The 24,015-nt window shown below is 38.0% G+C and overlaps 1 protein-coding gene across 1 annotated transcript in view; it reads left to right on the top strand.

Moving 5' to 3' along the window:
- The window catches only part of EYA4 (EYA transcriptional coactivator and phosphatase 4), a 121,343-nt gene that overhangs the window by 84,612 nt on the left and 12,716 nt on the right, over nt 1–24,015 (top strand). Inside the window, exons 5-11 of the mRNA XM_050971885.1 lie at nt 5,059–5,125; nt 7,053–7,195; nt 7,340–7,483; nt 8,363–8,442; nt 8,838–9,018; nt 14,566–14,702; nt 16,111–16,194. Coding sequence (XP_050827842.1) covers nt 5,059–5,125; nt 7,053–7,195; nt 7,340–7,483; nt 8,363–8,442; nt 8,838–9,018; nt 14,566–14,702; nt 16,111–16,194 — 836 coding nt within the window. The remainder of the gene's footprint in view (nt 1–5,058; nt 5,126–7,052; nt 7,196–7,339; nt 7,484–8,362; nt 8,443–8,837; nt 9,019–14,565; nt 14,703–16,110; nt 16,195–24,015) is intronic.

Genomic DNA, 24,015 nt, shown 5'->3' with positions numbered 1-24,015 from the left:
GTGGTTTAAGTAGATCCCTAGAAATTATTAAAATGTCATGAACTGTGGAAAAGTACAGATAATCAGCCTTCTGATCATTAAGTTGCATCCTGCTAATAATAATATTAAAAAGGAGAGGAGGGAGAATGAATTTTGCCTCTGGAAATATGTGTTTAGTAATGGCCTGACTGAAATGAAACACCAAAGCCACGAATCACCACTCCACACTGATGATACTGTTATTTTGGTAGACTTAGGTAGTCAAGCCTTATTTAAAATATTTTGGAAATCACAGTGTTTCTGTGTAATTAATTTTTTTAAATCTGGTTTTGGAATTGTCTTTTAGCCATCAGTTAAACCCAAAAGTTAATTATTCAGAAAATTATTTATAACTAATTTAATGTCTGAAGAAAAGGGGTTTTTTTGTGAGATCTAAAGCATTTACTATTTCTGTTTAGAAAAATGTCCTCATTTTAATTTTCATTGTCCTCATTGTATTTATTCTAAGAGGGACCTCAGCCTAAAGGCTAAAAAGTTCCATAAAAATTAAATAGACTGGGCTAAAATTTAGTTTTTCTTTTTCACTCTGTTTTCACTCAATGCTAAAATTTTATTAGTAATGATTACAAATCATAAAATATCCAACTCTATATGTGATTTTTTCATTGTTGGTGAAGTTTTATCAGCTTCTGCCGTGTATTTAAGGCAGCTGAGTTTTATTCTATGGCTAAGGCAACATTGGAGTGCCAAGAATTGCAGCCTTCAGCCAGGTTTAGATAACTAAGTAACAGCTTGATTTCCGCAGGTGCCACTCAGCCATCAGCTTCCACTGACTTCAAAAGAAGTCCTGAGATCTCTACACTTAGGATGTTTGGAAAGTTGGTGCCTCAAAAAAAAAAAAGATAAAAAAAGGCAGGAATTTGAGCCTTGCATAATCCTTTTTTGCCTGTTAGCCACCTGCGTACTCAAAAGAAATACGAACCTGATTCTCAATTTAGTGCACAAACTCAAGCATTAAATGAGTACAGCCATTCTCAGTGGGAAATCAATAGTCTGCTTGTCTGGGTGACGTGCAGTCTTCATCATCAGAGCGAGACGCAGAGCTGCCCTGACAGTGCACTCAGCCTTTCATAAAGATTGAATATGTTACTTTCGGGCTTGCCTTTTACTTGTACTCCAAAATCAGACAATTTTTTCCTCTAATTTTATGGGAGAAGTGCTGAAGAGCAGTAAAAACTCAGCAAAACCAGGATTTCTCTGAGTTTTTAGCCTAACTGGTTAGTTGGGAAGTTTAGTGGGCTGCCAAAAACCAGTAAATGCTGACTAGTAGACAGATGTTGTTTCAAATGAGCCACCTGTGACTGAAAAAATGCATAGCAAAACTCAACACTGAACAGTTTGGTTTTTCCTGAAAAGGAGGGACATATATGTGTTACTCCCAACCAGGGCCAAGTCATGATGCCAGCACTTCTCTCTATTTTATGAAAATGAGATATGGGTGAAAAGAGAACTCCTGGTGCTGAGATGCATTTGAAAGTCTGCCATGCAGAAATCCTCTCCTTCAAACACTCTACCCATTAAAATTGATTTCCCTGCTCCAAAGGCAGTCAAAACACGTGACCTGTTCTGGAACTGAGCAGAAGGCTCAACAAGCCATGTGGGGTGTCAAGTAGTCATCTCTGTCCCTAATGACCAGCTGTAAGTGATGGTCAAACAGATTGTGTCAGGTATAGGACAGGAGAGACAGATTAGACTTCGCAGAAAACTGATTCTGTGAACTGTTGATTGAAAAGATAATGCACATAGATCTCTTGAATCTATAGTGGCAGCTCTCCTGGGGTTGGCAAGGCCCTGTTCAGGGCTGCAGCCCATGTGTTGCAGCTCGTGCTCAGGGCCCCCGTTCCCCTGTTCTGGAGAGCTGCCCCTGGGAGAACCTGTGCCTCTGGGCATGGGTTAGCCAGGTGAGGAGTCCCATTGTGCACCCCTCCTTCCTCCCCCTTCTTCTTCAAAGAGGAGCAGTTGGTAATGAGTGTCCTCAGTTTGCAGCTCTGTGATTCTGCAGCACGCTCCCACTGGGGTGGGCATTCCCAGGACTGGGAGAGGTGCACAGCCCTGAACTGAGAGTTTCTGCACTGTGAATTTGTTGCAGCTGCCATACTGTGATACTGTGCATATATTGCTTACAACAGTGGATTAATTTGAGAACTGTTTTATCCTTTTAGTGGAGTGGAGAGAGAGGTATTTGATGCTCTCATTGTTTTTACTTAGTATTTATTACACACAGGGTATAGAATACAGTTTATAGGTATAGAAAACAATTTCTGAAGGCTATGAAGGTGAAGTTAGGGAATGTCACTGCTGTTTAACCTGCATTTGGTTCCCTTGTGCATAGAGATTGTGATGGTACTTAAATGAGGTCCATTTAACTTAACCTTTTTGCACAGAATTTTCTAGGTGCGTAATGAAAATATACAAAACTCCAGCCCATATTAATACACTGAACCCAACACATGCTATTAAAACAGCTAATGATCATTTAAATCCTCCACAACCACCTTGGCCATTTGAACTGAGAGTGACTGGTAAGAGCTGGCTGTCAGCTTGCCCTCTCTGTGAAACAACGTTAATGGGAACTGGAGAGATCAAGGGTCTTATACCTGCCCTGAAGGGCATTCCTCTGGTAATTTCAAGTAGTGAAGTCTTAAGAATATTTGAGTTTTTAAGAGAAGAAGAAACAATTTTGTTCTGATTTGGTTTTTTTAACATAAGCACAAAAGAGCATTTAGCCCTGTTCATATAAAGCCTGCATAAAGCACCACGAAACCCAGAGGAACCTACCTCCACCATCTCCTCCACTGCCAGCAGTCCTCAGAAAAGGGATGTCAGGAGGGTATCCAGCAGTCAAAGCTGTTAAAAGTTTGATAACCATTAGAATTAGCAGCTTCATCTGTGAGATACAGGTGTGGTCTGCAGGCTCCACTCAGTCACAATGTTCTTTTATGACAGGCCTTACGCCCTGAGATATTTCTCAAACATCTCACAGTGTAAAATGTAGTGGACAAATTGCAGGGACAAGCTACACAGAAACCGTGAAAATAATGGATTTTTTTAGTCTTGCCTCTTTTCCTTACAACCGGATCATCAGGGAAAACTGGGGATAAAAGCAAGGAAATTTAAAACCAGACACATTCCAAAAGTATTTTATTTTCTTGTCTGAATTTTAAAAACAAGGTATATGCAGAAAGAATAAAAAGGCAGGCAGGGCAGTTTTTGCTGAAAAGTATTGGGTTTTGATAGCTCAAGTGATTGAAATAAATAGTAATTAATTTTTTTTTGTAGTTTACATAAGATGGAGTGGCATGGTAAATGTGCTTTAACCAGTGATTAATTGATTGAGCTCTAATCCAGCAAATCATGAGACAAAAAGTGAAGCAGTATGGCTAAAATGATCCGATAAGCCAATAATGGATCACAAAAATTCCTTGCCCTGAGAACCACCAAGGTCACTCTGCAGCTATTGCTTGTCTTTAGAAAGGTCACAGAGCTACAACAGGGAAGATTAATTACTCATCAACCCTGAAATAACCAAGAGCATTCTTTAGAGTTCTATGAACCAGTTACATTGATGAAAACAGCTATAGGTTTGTCTGACTCTGGGAATAGCTGCCTGCATAGTAGCATTGCTCCAAACCATGGAAAGGCATTCTCAAAACCAATATTCACACAAAATGAAATTTAGCAGAGTGCCGTTACAGGCAGACCCTCAATATCTTTTCAAACAGCAGCTCTTTTATGAAATCTAAGGACACATGTTTTAAAAGTTATTATCCAGTTCTTTACTTTCAAGCCATACTTAACTGCACATTTTAAAAAGAAGTTAATTGTTTTTCTTCTACTGTACTTTCCTTTTAAGTTCTATACATTCTAAATGCATTTAAACTATCTTTAAAAATATGAAGTTCTCTGTGTGTTCAAAGCAGTAGATCTGAGAGACATTAATTAGGGCTGGATGTAGAAATGTATCATGTTTCATAAAATAGTTAGGAACCTAAACCTATATGTCACTTATAAAATTCAGAATGTTCATTTCTACTACCATTATGAATAACTCAGGAAGAGGGTATACTTTGAAGTACAACTATGATTGATTAGACTAAAGAAATTCCAGTGCTTCATTGTGTACTACTTTAATCTTTCGAAAAGTGAATGAACAGCAGATGGCCTAATAAAGACACTCTGTATGTTTGCCCAGTATGGATTTGCTCTGAAGGGGTTGGTTCAACACTTTAGAGTACATATATTTGGAATACATCTGTCTTAGTCAAGACAGATGGCTAAAGGAAAGGGAAACTTCCAAACACTTGGAATTAAACCAGTGTGAGCACTGCTTCTGGATGAAATTTTAATGGGTTGTGACTATTGTTCTGTTAGCTTTCTTGGAGAATGCAGCTGTGAATAGTATAGATACACACCATTTGGATAGCTACTGAACAGGACTGTTTATGCGTACTTTAAAATAAAAATGCTGTTGTTAGGGGTTATCTTCTAATTGGCCTGTTTATAAAGAATGGTGGTTGCTTTCTATTGCTCAATGCAGTATCTTCCATCACCTAAGATAACTAAAATTAGTCACAATCATTTAAAATATGCTTTTCCTAAATTGAACTTGTTAATGTGGGGCTATAAAGGTATGTGTATGTTACTTCAACCCCATTAAATATGTTAGATCACGATTCTTTTTAACTGCCCCTTTTAATATAACTTGCAAATTTGAAAGACCTACAGTGTGTGGTGATGTATGAAATACATGCCTCTGCAATATTCTCAGAAATGTGTTAGTCAGGCTGGGAAAGTGTGACACACCCATGCTAACTAAAGAGTTCGGCACAACAGCGAAAGATTTGGAAGTTTTTTTAATTTGTTTTTTAAGATGTTGCCGTACTGGTGACATCTGCTTCCTTGGAAAGCTGTCCATTTCAATAGGCTTCTCTGTTAATGTTTCTGCTTTAGTTCACACTGGGTGGCTGTGTGGGTCTCATGGTGTTTCTAACTGCTGTACTCTTGTTTTCTGTTTTGCAGTAATAACAAGTAGTGGCTACAGTCCCAGATCAGCGCACCAGTACTCTCCACAGATATATCCCTCCAAGTTAGTGTCTGCACCTCTTCTAGTCTTTCATAGACCTTGGCTGTGGGCAGTTTTGTGGTTTGTTGCAAACAAGTGTTCAGCGGGAGAGACAGAGAAAAAGGAAAATTCTTAAGCCACGGTACTGGCTCCGGTACTGGCTCCCTCTCCAACTTTTTTTTCCTCGTGTGTCTACAGAGTAAGATCCTGCTTCATGCAGTATTGCTGCACAAGAAATACCCTTGAATGTCAGCACGCAACAGAAGTAAAATAATCAGACTGTTGCATTCTCAGACATCAGCATATTAACAGCATGTGCAGGGAATATATACAGATATATTTTGGAGAAGTCAGTTTATATATAGAAATCACAATTGCATGCACAAGTTGCATACTGGGGGGTAACCCTGTCCCTGACCCTTCCACGGCCAGCATTGCCAAATGCTTCCAAACATTCCACAATCACGAACCACCCTTTCCTTGTCCCTCTCCGATATCATAAGATTTAAAAATCAAATAAATTGGATTAGCTTTTAATCTTATTATTTTTAAGCCAACGGATGTTGTTGGAAATAAAAAATTTCTTTGTGCTTTTTTTTCTGGTGGGGGGAAACTGGCTCTTGGGCAATCACACAAATCTAGGACTGGGAATTTTAGGAAGAAGCACCAAGGATGTTGTATGAAACTGCTGCAGTTGGCAGTATATTGGTTTGCTTGTCCTGTGATCAGTGTTGTGCACAAGGGTTCTTGATTCCAGTATGCCATTTGTTTGTTTCCGTTTATTTGATACAGCTATCAGTGTGACTTTGGTACAGAGAAAACATTGAATTTAAAGACTCAAGAGCCACTTAAGCTCTTTCAAGTTTTTTTAAACAAATTTGCAATCTTATGATGGTAGCCAAAATTTATTAATACAGAAAATAGGTGTCTGAAGTAAGAGCCATCATTCCAATTTGAACAGGTTTTGGCAAACTACATTAGGTACTTTTGGCCAAATACATTACAAGGTTTAATAGAATTTTCAATCTACTGTTACAATTTTTTGGCATCTGAATTAATGAGTAATCCTTTTCTGATAGTAAATGCTGCCAACTGTACTGAATTAATTAGAAAGAAAAAAAATTTAAAAAAGGGAATCTGAAATTTAGTCATGGCTTTTAATGGCCAGGTTTCAGTTAGTGTAATTCTGCAGAGTGTGTTTATTCAACTCTTGGTCCATAAACTCTTACTTGACTTACAAAACAATCCAAGAAAAATGTTTCTCTGTATATTTTTGCAACTCTGGAGGGCAAAAAATTTAAACTTGATTTTATTCAATCTCTCTATAAAACCTCAGTGTTCATAAATAAAAGACCATTTTTATTTCCATTCTATTTTCCTAGCCCATATTTTCCGAACATTTAAAGCGCATCTGGTTACCAAAGTACTGGTGTCAGTATTTTTTATGCTGCTCTCCATGGGTAGGATCCATCTCCCATGGAAGCTAGAGGCTACATGTCTGTTGAAGCAGAACCTACAAAGATGACATAATGTACTAGCTTCAACATTCACCTCTGTGCTTCCTCTGTTCTTCTAGTCCAAGTTTCCCTCCACTGGATTAAAAAACTGTGGGGGCTTTTCTAATTGAAGCATTCTGATCTCGGCTGAAAGATGTTAAATCTGTATAAAGATATGCAGCAGTGGCACAGCCCACCTAAAAGTGGACACAGTAGCTTAAGAATTAAATTGTAGTGATGGGACAGCATAAAATATTCACTATGCCTTGGGGAATGTGGGACAGAGTGTCTTTCAACTTATTCCAGTGGGGGATGGAATAAATCCCAGAAGAGGAGCAGTTGGCAGAATAATGAAGTGCCTTTGGACATCTTTAAACCTTTTTCTTTACTTTATTGCTTGAATCAACATACAAAGTATTTGTTGCCACAGTAATGCTATTTTTCCTGATATTTAGGCCCTATCCGCACATTCTTTCTACACCAGCAGCTCAAACAATGTCTGCCTATGCCGGACAAACGCAGTATTCGGGAATGCAGCAGCCCGCGGTCTACACGGCTTACTCACAGACAGGACAGCCCTACAGCTTACCCACCTACGGTATTTCACCACTTCTTACTTCACCTTGCCCACAACCAAAAGCAATGCCGACTGGAATGTCATTTTTGCTTTCTCTTTTTTTTTGTTTTCCCAACTGTAACAAAATATTTTAAAGAATCAGTCGAAAATTAATTTCTTATACAGATTTGGGTGTAATGTTGCCAGGCATCAAGACGGAAAGTGGGCTCTCGCAGACCCAATCTCCTCTGCAGAGCGGCTGCCTCAGTTACAGCCCAGGGTTTTCCACCCCGCAGCCAGGCCAAACACCCTACTCCTACCAGATGCCAGGTGAGTAGCCACCTCTAAAAGTTGAGGCTACATATTCCTTCCCAGTGCTCATAGGCATATGTGTCATCATTTTGATCATCTGTTATTTCAGATCTGGGCATGGAATGCAGCTCCTGCTTGAGCCTTCTTTTGGATTTTTTAGTGCTAATTTTTTACTAATTGTTTTAGCGGCCGGACTGGAAGCACTTGTTATATTTACTAATATATAAAAGTCTCTTTCCTTTGTTTTTTATGTTCCTGAGCATGACATAATTTGCTACTTCTTTCTCCTTGGATTAACATATTTTTTTAGAATTTCTCCTTAATTGATATTTAATCTTTCATTTATTATTCAGTTAATAATTCATTGATTACCCTCTGGTCATTGGTAACCTATTTTATTTGAATAATTTTTAAGCTTCTTATACAATGGTTAATCTTCTGCATATTACAAACTGCAATATGAATAATCTGATTTATGTTGAACACAAGGACGTGCCTCGTTACAGAGTGATTAAAAACACCCAGATATAGTCTTTTGAAAAGGTTTTTATTTCACCAGCATAACACTAAAGTATTAGAAATGAAGGCAAAAGAGAAAAACAGTATTTGAGGAGAGGTGAGAATGTAATAAACTGAAAAGTGTTTCTAAATTGTGAGATGACTTACTGCTGATATCTTCCTTGCATGGTGTGGAGAGGAATGTACGCCTGTATGCGTGGAAGTGGTGTTTAATTTCTTTTAAAGTTCCATAATAATGCTTTATACTTCTAATGGAAAATACAAGTGGTTTTTTTTTCTGTTCTGTTTAATCTACATCTTAACATGGTATATTCTAATTAGAATTTTATTTTGATTCACAAACAAGTTCTCACAGGTAATTATATTTCTTAATTTTAGGTTCTAGTTTCACACCATCGTCCACTATTTATTCAAACAATTCTGTTTCAAATTCTACAAACTTCAGTAGTTCACAACAGGTATGAATATTGCCATTTTTATTTTGCCAGTAACAAAAACATTTATATAATTCCAGAGATAGCATGTTATTTTAATTTAGATCAGTTATATTCAATGAGACTCACTGTGTTTTAATGCTATTTTCTGTAGAAAATGATCAAAATCTTACTGGAAGCTAGTTACATATTTTAGCACTTAAATATTTCAGCACTTAAATATTCCCTGTAGTCTTTTAGTAAATATCTTTAAACTAAAAGACACTAAATATTCTTAAATTAAAAAAAAAAAAAAGCTAAATGAAGCCTTCAAAACACTAGCAAGAGTCATATGACTGTACAGTTAGACATATTTAATGGGAAAAAAATTCACTCATTACTGTCCTTAATGGAGTGCTCTGCTGCATCTGCTGTTTCAGGATTATTCTTCATACACAGCTTTTGGCCAAAATCAGTATGCACAGTATTACTCAGCATCAACTTATGGTGCATATATGACCTCAAACAACACGGCTGATGGCACTTCATCATCATCAACCTACCAATTACAGGACTCTCTCCCTGGCTTGACAAGTCAACCAGGTACAGATCTACATTCAGGTGAAAACAAATTTTTGTATTTTATTCTCTGTTTGTATAAAGAAAATATTTCCATATTCAGCTTGCATGGATATTGACATCTTACGTTCATGCCTCTCAGAAAACTTTATCATGTAAACCACCCAAAATAAGTTATTTTACTGTTTAGTTAGGAAACCTGACCAGTTTGTTTGCTAATTAAAGAAAGCTTTTGCAGACTGAGATGGTTGTCTGTATCACTGGCAGTGGAACAGTGCTGTTTCCACCTACACATTCTGAATTATTGCTGTGGAGAATTTAAAGCAAGATACTGTTTTTCATTTAATTATGCCTCAGCTATGCTGGCAAGAGCAGATGGGCTTTATTCAAATGTGTACAAGCCATGCTTGCTAATCCACTAATTTAAGTAACCAAAAATAGAGAAATTAGTTATTAGCACCGCAAAGAAAAATTGTATTGGAGTAGCTGAATTTGCAAGAAGAGCATTGTCAGGAGACATAAACAGTCTCCCTTTGCCTGCCCAGCCCTGCCCTCTTGTGCACAGCCACCACAGCACAGTAGCCTGCTACTTGAATTCCTAGGACATCCCTGGAGGGTAGTGGCAGTTTTTAATTTTTCTTCAGTACTCTTGGAGCAGTCTCTTTCAAGGGCACCAGCTTCACTCATCCAGCATGGGCAGTGTCAGCCATTTCTAAAAAGTCTAACTAAGTGGCTTTTGGATTAAGCTCTGAATAGGGGACGAATTTTTTATTTAGTCACAAAATCATCTTATTGCATAGATCTTCCTTACAACTTATTGAAAAATACAGTGGAAAGACTAATGTATTATTGTAATGAATTTGTACAAAGGAAAGGTAGCACTGAGTAGAAAAGTATAAGCAAGGACTCTCACATAATATAAACTGCTTAAATTTGCTAAAAGTACTGGAATTTTAGCTAAATTAGTTGAAATCTTTCCTACCCAGATATTTTCCTCAGGCTGATTTTTAAGATGTAACAGTGCATGTGTTTGTGGGTGTATGTTTGGGGTGGGGTATGGATATGGATATGGATATGGATATGGATATGGATATGGATATGGATATGGATATGGATATGGATATGGTATGGAATAGTGATAGGGAGATACATATTCCCTTGATTTTTGATGAAAAGTGCAGTGTTATTCAGTAGTCTCAGAATGCAAATCTAGCAAGAACCTAAAGGTAATGTGAAATCAAGTGAAATTTCAACAGGTGGAGGTTATCGGTAACAAACACAAATCACAGGTAAAGAATTTTTAAAAGAGTATGTAGTGTACTCAAAAGTTACGTGTTTTGATAACTCTGTATGCCCTGTGTACTTTCACTTGCTGCTTTGTTATTCCTTCATATTCTTATTTGAGAAAATCAGACAGTTTCCCATGTTGTTTCTCCCCTAGGTATCTGTTTCCTAGAAACACTGTGTAAATGTATCATGTATTTTTACAAGTACCATTAGTATTAAATAGAATTGGCAAAAAAAAAAAAAAAAAGAGGAATCTTAAATAGTTTGAACATGTTGAAAAAGTATTGAAGGCTTCACATCTGTGAAACAGTAAAGGGTTTTTTTTGCTTGTGGATTGTTTAAGCATATGAAGTTGTTCTCTTGTTAAGTAGGTTGTGCATCTGAGTTTAACAAATCCGCCCCCATCTGCTCCTTATTTCTGTGAAGGGTTGCAGTGATCATGTGGCCCTCTGCTGAGAGTGAAACACCCACTTGGGGAATGCATGACATGCCTGTGCCCTTCTGTGTCACAGTAAAAATAAATTTCCATTGGTGAGGGGCAGTGTCTGGGAGATAATTTCGGATATCATAGATCACACTGCAGTTCTTTAGCACTCACTTTGTCCACTTGCTGTCAAACAAGTCCTTAAGACTTACTCCAACAAAAACCTGAGACTAAACACAGCAAGGCACTTAATTCTTCTGGCATCTCTGCTAGCTGTTAATTCAAATATCTAATCAAAGCCTCTAGTACTATCTGCACATGCAGGATTTCTCATTTGCATAATAAATCCCCATCAGATCAAGACTTAATACCAGCTACAATTTTATTTATGATTGTGTAAAGAAAATGAGATGAAAATTGAAATAGACTTTACTCTTTCTGCTATTCATGACAAGCACTAACACACTACAAGTTGGAAAAAAAAAAAAAAAAAGCAGGCCTGTAGTGTTGGAGCTGCCTTCTGCCTGCTCTGTCTGGTAAGGATATGTAATAAAAGGCCATCCATCAGGAAAGTATGAAGGGGCTCAGGAATTATCCATTCCATTTGTGTAATGCTCAGCTCCTTAAACCAAGGACTTCTCTTCCAAGCTTGCATTCAGCCTGCCTTACATTAAGATTTACACTCTTTACCACAGGGTATTTGTGAGATAAATAGGTTTCTCCTAGGGCGCTTCATCTCAAATAGGGATAGCTCAGATGGACTGGGAGGTGAGGTCTTAGGAGATAAGTACACTTGGGTATATTTGATGAATACACCAGTACATTTAATGTGGGGCTAATAAAACTCTAGCAGAGAATATAGGCCTGGATAAAAGCTTCTTGTGAAGGCACCTTGCTATCATATATCCAGGGTTAGGAGAGGCAAATCACCATGGGATATTAGCTCCCATTCCATTACTGGGATGCAGCAAAGCTTAATTTGGTACCCACAATGAAGTCACCCTTTGCAGCTTCTCTGGGAGACAGCATTAGGTTTATATTCAGCCTGCACAAACTCTTTTTTTCCTTCCTAAGTCACAGAACCATGTTTTAACAAGGAGGAGGGGATGTTCACATCATTGAACTAGAGATGGGAAACAATGTCCTAGATGTGAAAGACCACCTCCATTTGTAATGCGTAATTCCCTTTGTAACTTGGTGCTGTAATTCCCTGTCCTCTATTGGGAGGTGCTGCAAGGTCTCCACAGCATGAAAAGCTTCATATTGGACAAGTGTATTGGATGTGTAAGAACATCTGTGATAAAGAGATCATTCAATATTCTGGTTTTAACATTTTCCTCCTGTTCTCTTGGATCACTGGCACTGCTCACAGTCCCAGTGGGAAGAGGCTGTGAGGTATATTTATTAGGCATGTGTTGAATATTGAGAAAGCTAAAAAATTTAAAGCATTGTAATAAAAAATTTAGGTCTGTTATAAGCTGCAGCAGGAGCTCTTCATGATGCTATTGTTTTCAATACTCTTTGGTACTAGAATTTCTCACATTCTTTTATGTTACAGGGCTGAATTTTTAATAAGTTTTCATTTTGTCAGCATTGACCTCATTTCTAAAGCAAACAGAGGATGAGAAAAGTGCAGTTTCTCCTTTAGACTGCTGTAGGTAAAAAGCAAATCAAGCAATTAAGCCTACAGTTGTTTAAAAAAACAAGCACCACTGACTTCTGCAGTTCTAAAATAGATGCATACCTTGCATTCAAGTAAGAGACAGCTGCTCATTCTGATTTAGAGATTAGTGTAATGAAATCAAGTTGGCTTTAAATATCTAGATTTTACAAGGAACAGCGATTAGTTACGGTACTGATTAATAGATAATTATGCAATCCCGTACAGCATTGTCCCAAGCAGAAGCCTAGAGCAACTGGTAATGGCTAATGCTAAATGAAAATTTGATTTATTTACTTCAGTTGTTGGGTGATTTCAGAGAAGATTTAGAAGAGGACTTTTTTTATATTTTATTTTTGGTAGATTAGAATAAACACAGTCATTGAGAACAGATGTTTTAATACATTACTGTGGAAATGAGTCTTGATTTTGTTGTAATGTGTTGAAATGTTATAAATAAGAAGACTTTAGTAGTAAGAATGTAAACATTCATCTTCACTTCCTTAGTTTTTGCTTTTTCTTTCTGGGGGTTTGGTTTTGTACATTTTTTCCACTCAGTCAGAAAAATCTATGAAACTATTTTTGCACAGAGCTCTTGCACACTCAGAACTTATTTTGGAGCCATTGTAGGTTTTTGCTGCCCAGGGATTCTGATTTGGATGCTTTTTGTACATTTGTAATTACCCAAGTATAATTTGCTGTTCTTATGGGGAAGAGCCAAGATAATGTGATCCTTATTGATTGCTTCACTGCCTGCTGTGACCTTGCTGACATCAACACCTTGCTGGGAATAGAAATGAGTAGTCAACAAGAACTGTCTACTCTCCCCCTTCTTTAGGGATTTCTGCCTGTGTGTCTTGTCCTTTCCCTGCATATCTCTATGAAAAGTCATTTAGCCTCTTTTAATAAGGCTCAGCCCCCATAACTGTCCTGGTGACCCTCACCTGGACCCCCACCTGACTAACTCCAGTTTGACAATATCTCTCTTCTGCTTGGGAACCCAAAACTGGGTCCCCAACACCCAGATGTGGTCTTGCTCAGAAGAGAGAAGAAAAATCAGTCTCCTTCACCTGCTGGACACTTGGTGATGCTCTTTAGTAAAAATGAAAAAAAAAATCAGATTCCAACTCAAAAACAGATGCATCACAGATGACTTTTGGGAAATGTTTGTACCAAGTGTTAATTTATTCTGCATATTTGCCATCCTGTGCACTTTTAACAAATATTACCCGTGGCCCAGGAATGCTCAATTAAAGACAGCTCAAGGACGCTCTTGAATCAAAATCTGTACAAGATGACAGATCAAAGCTGTAGCCTTTCCTCCTTTTCTGGAGAAAAATCAAATCATTATTAATAGGATAAACTAAGAAGGAGTATTTTTTGTCATTTAGCACTCAGGAACCTAGCCAAACTGCGTTTATTGCCAGAAGTTTTGTAAGCTGAAGATGCTAAGCTTCATTAAATGGGTAAGTCAGGGATGGGCTTGAGTGTGGTTAAGATGAGCTCTGCCATACCAGGTCAGAGGCCTTTCCAGCACATCTCTGTGACAGCCCACAATGCCTCATACTTAGAGAAAGACAAACAGAACACAGGAAGTACAACTTTAGGCTCTTTCAGGTACTAACTGGAATATTGCATTTAATATTATGACTTTTCTCTGACAATTTATGGGCTGAGGTATGGTGGAGGAAAAAAGTGAACTTTACTAAAGAGCAGGTGACGTGGGAGGAGGACATGAAACTGGAGGCTGCCTGACTGTTCTGGATCATGGATTAGTGCCAAAGTGTGTTCTGGTAAAAGTAAAGCAGGACTTGGAAATAAGTCTAGCTGAACTGAAAACATGGGAAATTAACTACTTTAATTAAAAAGCACTTCATGTTTTGAGAAACCATTAGTATGACTTCTAAAATACTCCTGCCTTGGATATATTGATATCTTTCCTGGGCTCATGTGTATTTGTGTATATGCACATGTATATATGTCATTTAAATTTTTGTCTTCTTCAACTAAGTTTTATAGTGTTTCGTTGGTAAAGCCAAAAGTGTGTGTGGCATCTCCTGATCCCATCTACATAAGAGATGCCACATTATCATTCTTTTTATACAACATTTTTGCATGTCTCTTGTCGTTGGCATACAGACATGTTGAACTTTGAGGGAAAAAAGTTGATGATTTAAAAATCCAGCACTAATTTTGGCATGAATGGTTGCCTCTACAGGGGAGTTTGACACAGTGCAGAGCCCCTCCACGCCAATCAAAGATCTTGATGAGAGGACATGTAGGAGTTCTGGGTCAAAGTCTCGGGGTAGAGGGCGGAAGAATAATCCATCACCCCCTCCGGACAGTGACTTGGAGGTATGTCTGTGGTAATTGATGAATGTTAATGTGGAGCTTTCTTCTGATGAAGTGTAAATTCTGAATACTGCAGCTGTGAAAATAGCTTAAAGCATTTTCAAAGACTTTATGGACTCAGTCTTACTAACTGAGTGTGGCAGAGAGTAGTAGCTGCTTTAATCTGCATGTACAGTGAGATTTACTGTTCTGCATTTACTGTTCTGCATTACGTCTGTCAGTTTCTTGTGCAATAGAACCACAAGTCTGTTCTCAAAAGTGTCACATTTTCTTTTTGTTTTTGAAACAGGAAATCTCAAATGTATCTCTCAGCTTAATTACACGTATTTATGGATGCAATGTAAATATGCAGGATCATCTGGCCATAGCCTTTTAAATATTTAGGGACCAGTTTGATCTGGCCATAGCCTTTTAAATATTTAGGGACCAGTTTGTGCTTGTGTTTGTAAGTTATGTCAGCAGATCTCAGTGAGGAGTGAGGCTTAGCTCAGTGAAGTTATGGCTGTGCCTTGCAGTGGCAGGAGCAGCAGGAGGTAGCAGGGTGCCTGTGTGTGTGTGTGACACTGCAGCTGTGGCACCAGGGATGTGCTGTGCTGCCTGCCAGGGCTGTGTGTCCCCTGCTGCCACCAGAGCAGCACGGTGAGCCAGCAGCCCTGGCCTGCCCCACTGCCCTGCCTTCACTGACCAGCCCTGGATGCAGCACAAGACAAAATTGTTCCTAGGACTTGGCTGGCCACAGGGTCTCCTCTGGGGTAGCAGAGTGGGCTGCAGGGCTAGATCAAATGCTATTGCTTTTGTACAGAAGCTTTTTTTTTTTTTTTCCCTCTTCAAAGGATTTAATTTTTCAAGTGAAAAAACTAATTTCTTTAATTTCAGGGTTTCTTTTGGTTGGTTGGGGTTTTTTATTTATTATTTTTACCAGTGAGAATCAAAACAAGTGAAATTGAACTAATGAAACTGAATTAAAATAATCTGTTTTATCCTACAATATTATTTAAATTCTATGTGGCAGTGGCATGTAGCACTTTTACCAAAGATTTTATTTACACAGCAGAAATAAAAAGAATCTTGAATCAGTGGGACTTGCAGAGAAATATCTGAAAGTACTGTTTATCCTTAACAATTATGTTTGACTCCCCAGTCACATTTCTGAAATCTGTATTACAGAGCTTTTGTGAAAAGGTTTTTAGAGAACAAATAATAAATTGTTGAAGAGTTAAAAAGTTACTGCCTTTTGACTTTTTACCGTGCATGATACACTGTTATTGCTGATTTTCAGAGAAAACCTGCTCACTTAATAAGTACTTGGTTCAACTTCTAGACTCAGTTGCCTTTTAGCCTCCCTGGGTGGTGTGGTGGTGGGACTGTGATGTTATTTGTTCAATAATATTTTCCTCTATTCTGCTTTCAGCGTGTATTTGTTTGGGATTTGGATGAAACAATCATAGTTTTTCATTCGCTGCTTACAGGATCCTATGCACAGAAGTATGGCAAGGTATGTGAGCTGGGAATTTGGTGTCAATTCTCTGCAGCTATCTGGCCTGACTATGTACATGTTTTTCACCTCTATGTTCTTTATGGCTCGTATGGGTGAAGTTAGAGGTAAAGTGTACAGTAAACCCCATTTTCAGAGGGTTAATGTGAAGAAGTCAAGGAGAGGAATGAGGCACAGACCCTTAGTACAATACATGAGGCAGGGCTGAAGTAGATGCTGCAAATAAGAGGAGAATTTATAGAGGAACAAGGATGAGGTTCCTGAATATGCCTTGGAAGAGACATTGCAGGGAGATAATAAATGAAGTGAACAAATGGAAAAAACTGACAGTATCTGGAACAGTAGAGGAAGAAAGAATAAACTGGGCTGGTGGGTGAATTTACCAGGAAATTTATGAATAGGATGAGTAAGAGTCTGACTTATTTCAATGCCAGCTGCAGATGTTGTTCTTTGACTCCCCACCTTTTTTACTGAATTTTTGGTTCCTTTGGCTGGTTCTGGGGTGAGTAATATTGGGGAGTGAAACCCTCTCCCAAGTAGTTTTAAGCATCCTCTCCCCTCCAATGAGTCCAAAAGGAGTTCATGTCCCAGAGCAGTGAGTGGGAGAGCAGGAAGAAGAGTGAGGGAGGCAAAGAGAGGCAGTGGCAGACTGCAGGAGCTCCGGAGCTGGTGCTGGGAGTCCAGGGAATGGCTGCTTGGACAAGGTGAGAAGGGTCTGGTGTGTAGCAACAGGAGCAGACTAATGGGAAAGGTAGAGCTAAGGGCCTGGATAAAACAAAAAATCAAAACAAATATGTGGAAGGAGGAAAATGGATGAAGGGGATGTCAGTATGTACATATATTGTTTTCTCTGTGCTGTGCTGTTCAAGTGAAATTAATGCAAAGATATTTCTTTTTAAGAACATGTTGTCTCAGATAAGGGGCTTGTTTAGCATGTTTTCAGCATCTTTATTCCAGCCAGAATCAGATGCTTGAGAAAAGGATGTGAGAAACAATATGTTACAGAAATGCTTTTCACAACCCCCTCCCCTACCAGTGGGTTAGAAATGTCCAAAGCTAGAACCTGTGCATTATAACCAGAGAGGGGCCAGTCTTCCATGCAATCAACCCTTTGTGGTTATTAAAAAAGAAGGTTAACAGGAAAAGCCACAGGCCAAGTGCAAAATCTGAATTTCTGGAATGCTAAGATAAGGACAGGTACTCATGCTAAGATAAGGACAGGTACTCATGTCTTGTAAAAATCAGCCTTCCTTGCTCTGCAGCTTCCCAGTACCAGATCTGAGCACTTTTCAGTACTCTGTCAAAAAATCCACTTCTGCTGTTTTTCAGACATTATTACAACAGTGACTTTGTCAGAGCCATTTCCAACTAATAGTTATCAAAACAAGAGAGAAACCTAGCTGAACATGAACTTTTGTATCTCTTTGAGAGTAGCCCATAGACAGGACTTGCTGAATTGTCACAGTGATAAAGTTATTCCTTTCAGTCTTTTTTGATTGTGCCCTTTGGATGCTTCTGTAATCAAGTGTAAAACATAGTTTTAAAAATCAGAGCACATTTTGTAGCTCACAAAAAATCTGTGGACAGCTTTGAAAACTGTCTTGGAAACAGCAACAGAAATGTAATTTCTCTTGGTAAATTAGTAATGGCATATTAACTGATAGTAGTACTGACAGCAGATAAAGTCTTACATAAACCAAAAGTGTCTCAAGGGTTAGTGAAATTATTGTAGTTATACTGCTGAGATCAGCATCAGTAAACAAATGTCAAATGCTATGGATGGCAATGAAGCAAAGGGTGCAAAATTTCAGAATTCTTAAGTAAAATCCTCTTTTTCTTTTTTCTCTCTCTGTCTTTTTTTTTTCCTGATACTCATAGGTGACATCCACACAAGTAGGTCATTTCCAGACCCTATAAAATAAAAGTAGTAGACTTTTTCCTTGCTGTAGTGACTGCCATTGCCATATTTACATAGAACTTGTGTGATGAGTCATTACCAGTGCAAGTCAAATATAAATATTGTTGACTGCAAGGAAGCTAGAACAGTAGGAAAGGGAATACAGGAAGAGCTTATTATGGGTAGGCTTTAGCTTTTGCATGTCTTTGTAGTGTTGCCTAAATTTAAGGTGGGATGTGTCTCAGCCTAAGTGCCTAAGAGGTTAGAAATGGGAGAAGTGAAAGATCCCACAGATAGACTTCACTATGCTCTGGTACATGAGATTTTTAGCACATATGGTCCTTACCTTTTCTGCATATGATTTCCATCTGTACACAAGGTCTTAATCCAGACTGAAGATTGGATTGTTATGAGAATTGGGTTGCTATGAGAGTAAATGCTCCAAGAATTGTGAGGTTGTCAGCAGAAGTTATCACATAGGTCTTTCAACATTTTTGAGAGAACTGTTTGTCTTGGAAAGGTGGTATAAAATTGTTGCCTAACAACGAAAAAAGAAACAGGGTAGTGTAAAATAGTGAAGATAGTAAATTATTTAACTGTGATGATTTGCTGTCTGATTTTAAAAAGTAAAGGCATCTAATGTCACACAGATGCTCAGCTGTGAATACCATGTACTTCCACATATATTTCATGAGCCCATTTTGTATAAAATAATCAAGGTGCTCACAAATAAGGAGAAACAACACCAAAAAAAACCTCTTGCAGGACAAGAAGAATTTTCCCCTTCTCCCATTTTTAATTTTTTACATGAGAATAGTGTGTGGTTAAAGCAAACATTGCTTTTAGGGAAGGCAACTTCTTATACCAAGTGTTCTCACTTCATACTTTGGAAGGAGTGAGATGCTGAGTTTAGAACTAGTGGGGATATACAAACAAGGAAGGATATTTCTCTTCAGTGCTTTCTCATGCACTCATTGACATAAAAACATTCATTCCTTGTTTCACCAGCTTGTACCTGTTTTTTTGAGTACCAGGTGAAAAAAAGATCAGGAATTAGTCTTTTAATCTCTCTGTTTTGCTGCAGTTCAGGCTGCACAGGGATGCAGTGAGAGGAGGTGCAGCATATTATGGCCTGGCATGGGGATCCACATGTGAGTTCAGGAGCACTTGAGACATGCAGTTGTATCTGGAAGTAAACACTTTTAAAAGATTTCTGCAGTTTAACAAGTGCTGGAGTAGAAGAAAAATAGGAAAATCAAACCAACATCTCCTTAGGCAAGGAGAGCTTCCAGAGATTATTTGGAAGGCCTGGATCCAGTAGGCAAGTTTATGGTTGTGTAGTTGTCAAGAGAACAGCAGATTTCTGACTTCTGCCTAAGGATTTATGAAGCTGAGAATAGACACTTTCCTTGGTGTATACTTCTTCAGCACTTTGCATGGAATGATGTCAAAATTTTCTAGGACATTATTAGATGTCAAAATTTTATAATAACCATGCTAAAACAGAATTAATTATTTGCTGAAGGATGCAGCTGTAAGCATCTCATTTAAAAATGGGGAAAATTGCTGCTGCTTATCTGAGTGCCAGTAGAGTACAGCTTTAAACCCAACAGAATGGGGAGAAATTCGGCCAGAATTTGGCCAGTGTATCACTTCTGCATTTAAAATATAAAGCTTTCCCAGGAGAATATTCCATACCTTGCTGTTTTCTACCTGTGCCTGTTTCTCTCTGGGTTTTGGTATATTTGTTATTCTACTGGACTAACATAGAAAGAGAATAAAAACTACAGTACACCTGTGTTAGGTTTCAGGAAAGCTGTGCTGCCTTTCAGCAGTGAGATCACCTCTCACTTTTCCACTCATTTGCTCATCTGCATTGTACTTCATGAAACCAGTACACTTCTATTTTTAATTACTTACTGCAGTAGCAAATTGTGAACATTGGCATTGGAGCTGCTACATTATGACTTGTGTGGATGATGATGGTTTTTGCAGCTGAGCACCAGCTGACAGATAAGGTTTTCTACAATGCTGAGCTCTTAAGTGGGCATTTGTTGATGTGACAGGACATCTGTTAGGAGATGTCATCATCTCTTAAAAGTTTATGAGGTACATTCTCATTCCCTCTGAACGATGTATATTCTTTGTTCCATTGCATTCCAGTTATTCTTGCTGGTTGAAGGATGATTAAGCTGGAGTTCTTCTAGCTCCAAGCATTTATATTTTATTCATTTCTCCCAGGTCAATCCAGAGGGCAAGGATTCCCAGATTAATGCTGTGACTCAAAGTGCAACTGTTTAGAAGAAGAATAAAATTCCTTTGTGAGCTTAGAAGACGGAGAATATGATTTCCAAGTGCAAAAATCAAAACAAAACCACACTTGATGATTATATTTGGCCTTTTTTTTTTTTTTTTTTTTTTTTTTTGTAACATTGCAAATGACAGAAAGTTGTCAGGGAAGCCTCATTAACTTTGTGCACTTCTCTGGAAAGGGCTCAGAAGCTTTTTACTGCTCACTGTCTGCTTGTCTGCTCATTAAACAAAAAAGCTTTGTAAACATTAACAGCCATGATGGCATTCCCAAATTCACTCATAACTATTCTCTTGTCCACCTGTATTAATAGTGTATCTCTCATCACCTCCAGTTATCCTCTCCATTCACTCCCTCCTTGTCTGAGACCTCTGAGTTGATTTTCCTACTGCCTTCTAGAGAGCATGGAACAGAAACTCCCAATGGAGTACGTGAGTTTTCCTTCATCAGCCACCAGCTATGGTTACCAAGAAGAGATGTGTTCTCTTCCTCCATCACCATGCACATGAATTTCTCCTGGGACAAGTGTCCCCTATGACAGAGTGAGGGCTGAACTTAGACCTAAGATTCCTGTGAAATATAGAGAAGTCTCTTTAAGCTAAAATATTGGTACTTAACGTTAGAATTTCCACTTTTTCCTGAGATCGGTTTTAAGTCTGTGCTGGACAGCCACCCATTGAAAATAACTACTGAAAATTTTGTTTGTTTTCTTGCTTATTTTTAAGGCTTTATGCATGCAAATTCCTCTCTACCTGGCAGTCTATTTATCTCTTTGTTTTCCAAGGTTTTATTAAAGTCACTTTGGTGTTTGCAGTTTTTTTCCCAAGAAATGAAATTATTTTGAACATGTGCTGAAACCTGACATTCCAAGACAGTATTAAATACATCTCTTCCACTAATGGACACTGAGCTTTTGGGGCTTTATTCCCGTTACTCTCCTCTTGATCAAAACATTTAAGTATTGGTCTTCCCAGGATATTTTTATCTAGTTTCCCAGGAGGCATTCCAATGGATGGACCAGTCTGGTACAGAAGTCCACAGACAGACAGTCTGGCTCCAGTTTAGTGCCTTCATCTTAACATAACTAAAGTAATTTGTATTTAGGTGTACAGAAATGTTGTAGCTGGTCTTGATTCTTCTGCACACTAATGATATCTGGCTAACATCATACCTCTGCAGGCCAAAGAGTTGTTCTTTGTTCTGTGAAATATCTGGGGAAAACTTCCAGGTTTTTTTAATCCTTTTTTCCTCTTTTGTGTGTGCTTGTGCAGAGTAGCACAAAATACAACTTTGACAGAAGTTCAGTCTGCCTCTTACTAAGTTTTTCAATTTGCTGTGCTAAGTTCTGTATCAGCAGCAAGCTTCTTGCTCTCTTTTCAAAACTCAGTCCTTTGTGCCACTTGAATCAGTATGTAACTTCTGCTTCAGGCTGAAAGACAGTAAAATGATGATTGTCATGTTCCTCCATATTGTGCAAACACTATAAAGCCACAAGACCCTTAAAAATCTCCATTCTTGTCTATTTTTTTTATGTGAAGGAAAGAACTTAACATGGCAAGAGCTGGATGGAACATAATTTTTAATTCTTGTTAAACAGTTGCAGTGCAAAACTTTGGCCAATTTATTAAGGGAAGAATTGTTCATATCTTGAGAATTCAATTCCAGCAATTCTCCCTAGCAGAAGTTGTACAAGGAGATCCCAGAGTGATTTTATGCTAAGCTGAAATGAATTCCCTTTGCTTTGCTTTATTTTATTTCACATACCATACCTAGCAGTAGCCTTCTCATGCCTTTGTCAAATCAGGAATGTAGGAAATATAATTTTAATAGTAATAGTCAGGCAAAACTGGTTACAAAAGTACTATTAATAAGAAAATCATATGAGCTTTGTCACATTTATATTTTTTAACTATACTAGGCAAGGCAGGAAATTGTCATACATAGTTGGTAGTTTCTGTAAAAACAAATCTAATTATAATGGAAAACATTATAGGAAATTTCTGCATTCAAGTCTGCTTCTACCCAGGAAGGGGTAAAAAAGAGGCTGAGATGTCTGAGATTCCAGTTTTGGAAGCACTCCAGTGAATAACTTATATAAATAATAATGAGTTACCACCTGTGCATAAAATTATGCACATGCTTTAGTGTTCATGGGTTTGAGGTTAAAAAGTGTGTTGGAAATACTCTCTGTTATATTGTATCTAGAGAGAAAATATTTATGGTTTACAATGCACAGAAAAGAAATTAAAATGAAAGAGACAAACACATGTTTATATGAGATGACATTTTGGTAAAAGCGTTATGGCTTGATGAGGAATCTCCTGAGTTCTGGGTATTTTTGTGATTTGTGTTGTCAGTGCCTAACATGAGTTTTGCTAATCTGTTAATGGTGTTCCTTAATCTTCCTCTTGGAAATCTGACCTTTGCACTTGGTGCTGCCTTCAGCCACGTGACTTTCAAGTCCAGTTAACATTACTGCAGAAGACAGAATGAATAAAATTCTGTTCCTGTGCTTGTTTTTTGCTTCTGATAGGTACTCTAGATCAGTTCAAGGGTCTACATAAAAACATTTCCTTTCACTGACAGGGAATTGGGTCTAACTTTGGACCATTACAATTTCTTGAACACTGTTCTCCCCTTCAAGTATGCCTTTGTCATGAGCAAGAGTCAAAGTATGTCAGTGTTTCAGATTTTACCATTAGTTATTAAGTGCTTGAAGCCATCTTTTATTCCATCATTGCAAAGCCCTGGAATAGTGAGTGTCTGATCCTGGTTTGGAAGCCTTTCATCCTAATGCTAACAAATGATCATTTGAGGTTTTGTAAGATTTTGTTGCTACATAATATTTACCAAAATATTTAGACTTTAAATCTCAAGGTATTTAAGAAGGGATTTCTGAAAACTTGTTCGTCTCAGTCAGAGTTTAAATGTTGAAATATTTTTTTCATATTTTGATGAGAAGAAGACCTCATGTGTTTTAAAAGTCCACTGCAGTTGTGTTAAGCATAAAAAGTTAACAGAACCCCAAAAACTCAGGCAGATGATTAAAGCAACAATCAAACTAATTATTAGGTGTCAGCAAAGCACCAGGGACCATTACTCTAAACCAGCTGTAAGGTAACACAAATCTGCTTTACCTGTATCCTACCAAACCTAGAAAATTTGAATTCATTACCTTGCCTTAGCTGTATGCTAAATGCTCTCAGACAGTGTTATTGCAGATCAGGAGATTTGTGGTGTCTTGCTGAGGCAGAGCAATTTGAGAGTGTGAAAGACAACCTTCAAACAAATGCAACATTTTGAATTAATCTTGTCCATGGACAGGATTCCCGTGTTTCATCAGCAATAAAGGGACCTGTAGCAAACAGCAGACTTATATTTGCTTTTCACAGGAATATATGTTCCTACATACATCTTTTATGAAAAGTGCCATGCCTATTTTCAATCTTATTTATACTTGTTCATATTTATGTATATGTTTATGGCCACCAGATTTATTCCTGTCAGTTCAGCCATGTTGCAAATTGCTCGGCTTTAAAAAATTTGATTTTTCAACATCCACAGCTCTCTGAATTTTCCCAGAAACAGAAGTTCAGCACTGTCTTATTACAGC

This window comes from Serinus canaria, chromosome 3 (assembly GCF_022539315.1).
Source record: "Serinus canaria isolate serCan28SL12 chromosome 3, serCan2020, whole genome shotgun sequence".
Taxonomy (NCBI): domain Eukaryota; kingdom Metazoa; phylum Chordata; class Aves; order Passeriformes; family Fringillidae; genus Serinus; species Serinus canaria.
The sequence above is the reverse complement of the archived record's forward strand: the minus strand, read 5'-3'. Positions and strand labels throughout refer to the sequence as shown.